Below are 2,834 nucleotides of genomic sequence, written 5' to 3'. Positions count from 1 at the left end.
GGGGGGGGAGGGGAGACGGAGGTGAGAAAGCTGGAGGGGTTGGGTTGAACGAAAAGTGGAAGGGGTATGGAAGAGAGAACAGTTTCAGTCTGACAAGTGACCCAGCAGTTAATAAAGAATATGGCCATCGATGAGTTGATCATTAATAAAAAAAATGAAGTTGACCTACCTGACAATTAAAAGCAATAGTTTCCAACCTGACTGGAATAAATTTATCTAATATTTTATTTCAAGAAATGGCCTCAAGTGACGTATGCTGTGGTGTCAGTTTTAGCCTCACTACAGAGAAGTTCTGTTTTTCAACCAATTTTCTCAATGGTTCTCAAAATTTTCGGAATCTCTAAACCCGACTCGTAGCTCGGACATACTTGATCATCCATGGTCTAGAGGCTACCTTATTGGGCTTGTAACCAAAAGGTCATGGGTTGGAATCCCCTCAAGGGCCCGACATTGTGTCCTTAAAAAAAGCACCTTGCATAGATGTTCTTTACTTCCTCCAGGTGCGAATGGGTACCCGACTAAAGGCAGAGAAAAAGTCTTTTCTGTTTGATATAAAGTTTTAGCGCTTAACCCCTTCGCAAGCTGTACGACGTAGACTGTTTGTCATTTTTTTTCTTATACGGTCAAGAAGCCAAGAAGCTGCTGTGATGTACGGCATTCATCATGCCTTGCGTACCGTGGGGACCATGATGACGAATGTTGTTCATCATAGGTTGGTTGTATTATGCATTTCATAAAGCCAATCGCAGATTCACATTCAGCGATAATTTTTCCGTACCAAGAAATCTTTTCCTTTCAGAGATAGTTTTTAGTATTTACAAACGGGATCTAATTATAAGCACATGATCACTAAATCTAGCACTACACCTTTGTCCCTGGAGATCCAACACTGTGCTCGGTGAGGCACAAACTGACCCTGTTTCACGAAGGGGTTAATGAGCTACTTGCACTGTACACTTCCCAGAGAGCTGAGAATGTATCTGCATCCGTGGCGTAGTGGTTAAGCTCTCAGACTCGCAAACGTAAGGTCGTGGGTTCTTTGGGAAAGGCACTTTACACGAATTTTCCTCACTTCATCCAGGTGGGAATGGGTACCCAGCTATAGACAGTGAAAGATCTTGTCAGTTTGTTAGTGTTTGAGTGCTTAATCAGCTGCTTGCCTTGTATGCTTCCCAGGAAGCTGAGAATGTTTCTGAGAGTTTTATGGTATGCTGGGGTAATAATATAATGTTAAGCACATAGAACTTGCTGTTGAGCGGCGGTAAGCACTATACAAATGCTATTTATCATTATTATTTTTATGGGAGTGTTCTACGATCTGCTAGGGTAACAAAAGTTGTAAAGCACATCGAGCGCAAATGTCAGACTTGGTTGCTCAGGGGGCCAAGCTCAAATTACTCTTAATGTTGCAGGCCCAACTGGATAAATACTCACTGAGGAGTGGAAAACTAAACACTGATATTATGAATTAAAATAATAATAGATAGAATTTGAATAGCGCAAATTCCCACTCAACAGCAAGGTATATACACTTTACAATCTATAATATTACCCCAGCAGCATCCTGAAACAATCTCAACTTGCTGAGAAGCATACAGTGCAAAACGGACAAAAGTTAAGATATTAACAAAATAAGGCCTGTCAAATTTTGCTCTTGTACTAATTTGTCAGAGCTGGATGTTTGGTAACTTCTCTTTGCAACAAGTTCGTTTATGTTTATCGTAAGGCTCTGTATTATGGAAATTCTCAGGACGGACTACTTTGAATTTTCTTGCAGGTCGAATGTAATTTGTTTGCCAGTCTGGATGCGGTCTGTGGGCCTTTGGCTTGGAGCATTCTGTAGAACATGGATGTGCACCATATAAATGCAATTACAGTTTAAACTATTCAAGACGGCCACCTATTGTTCAGGAGAAAAATGACTGTCTTAGACAAGTTCAGTCCTTGGACAGAGTCAATGTTATATTTTTAGAATGCTGCGGGGGGGGGGAGGGGGGAGTGGAAAGTGGTTGTTTATACAGGTGACTACCTAGGACAGGTTGTCATTAAAGCAGGTTCAATTGTAAAATCATTATTTATCCTAGCATCACCCATACGTTCCCTCAGGTGTTTACCCAGATAGATGAGGTGATGGTCCAGCCTCTGAAGAACGCCAAAGACCGCTACGAGGAGATGAAATCCCTGGAGGAAGCGCAGAAGGAGGTGAAGATGTCTGGTTTCAAATAAAGTTGAAGTTTAATGATCTCGCATCATGATTTGATTAATGGAAGTTTGAATAATGTCACATCATGATTTGTATTCGATTTGAATTTTAGATACTGCCATATGGTGATTTTGATTCGTTGAAGTTTGAATAATGTCACATTACGATTTTGATTACATTTGAAGTTTGTTTAATGTCATATGATTTTTTTTTACAGTTGAAGTTTAAATAATGTCACATATCAACCTCAGCCCTCACCCCTTTTTTTATAAAAATAAACAACAAAACAAACTAAAATTACAAGAAATGAAAAACACCAAAAATGACCCAATGAAAGCGTGGGTAACAATTATACTACCTACTGCACATCATGCCACGGGGTCGATGCTCGGACAGCAGCATAACACTCATGAACAGCTGTTGGGTGGAACAGGAAAACTTCTCAGATGTAATGTACCGTGGAATCGGCCAAAGCTGAAATCTGGAGAAGTGCTTGATTTTCTTCGATTTAGCTGGGTTTTCATTTAGAGAGGCTGCTCAGACAGTAGACAAAAATTATTGGGAATTCGTTTTACTTTTGGTTTATTGTGTCCCCCCCCCCTCCCCCGCCCAAATAAAAAAAATCTCCCAA

General features: G+C 40.4%; 1 protein-coding gene across 1 annotated transcript in view; it reads left to right on the top strand.

Moving 5' to 3' along the window:
* LOC101849285 (high affinity cGMP-specific 3',5'-cyclic phosphodiesterase 9A-like) overlaps positions 1–2,358 on the top strand; it is a 24,751-nt gene extending 22,393 nt beyond the window's left edge. The window contains exons 5-6 of the mRNA XM_035969399.1: positions 1,672–1,684; positions 2,055–2,358. Coding sequence (XP_035825292.1) covers positions 1,672–1,684; positions 2,055–2,226 — 185 coding nt within the window. The 3' untranslated portion in view covers positions 2,227–2,358. The remainder of the gene's footprint in view (positions 1–1,671; positions 1,685–2,054) is intronic.
* Positions 2,359–2,834: the final 476 nt, after the last annotated feature.

The sequence above is a fragment of the Aplysia californica genome, unplaced genomic scaffold (genome assembly GCF_000002075.1).
Source record: "Aplysia californica isolate F4 #8 unplaced genomic scaffold, AplCal3.0 scaffold00144, whole genome shotgun sequence".
NCBI classification, from domain to species: Eukaryota; Metazoa; Mollusca; class Gastropoda; order Aplysiida; family Aplysiidae; genus Aplysia; species Aplysia californica.
The sequence above is the reverse complement of the archived record's forward strand: the minus strand, read 5'-3'. Positions and strand labels throughout refer to the sequence as shown.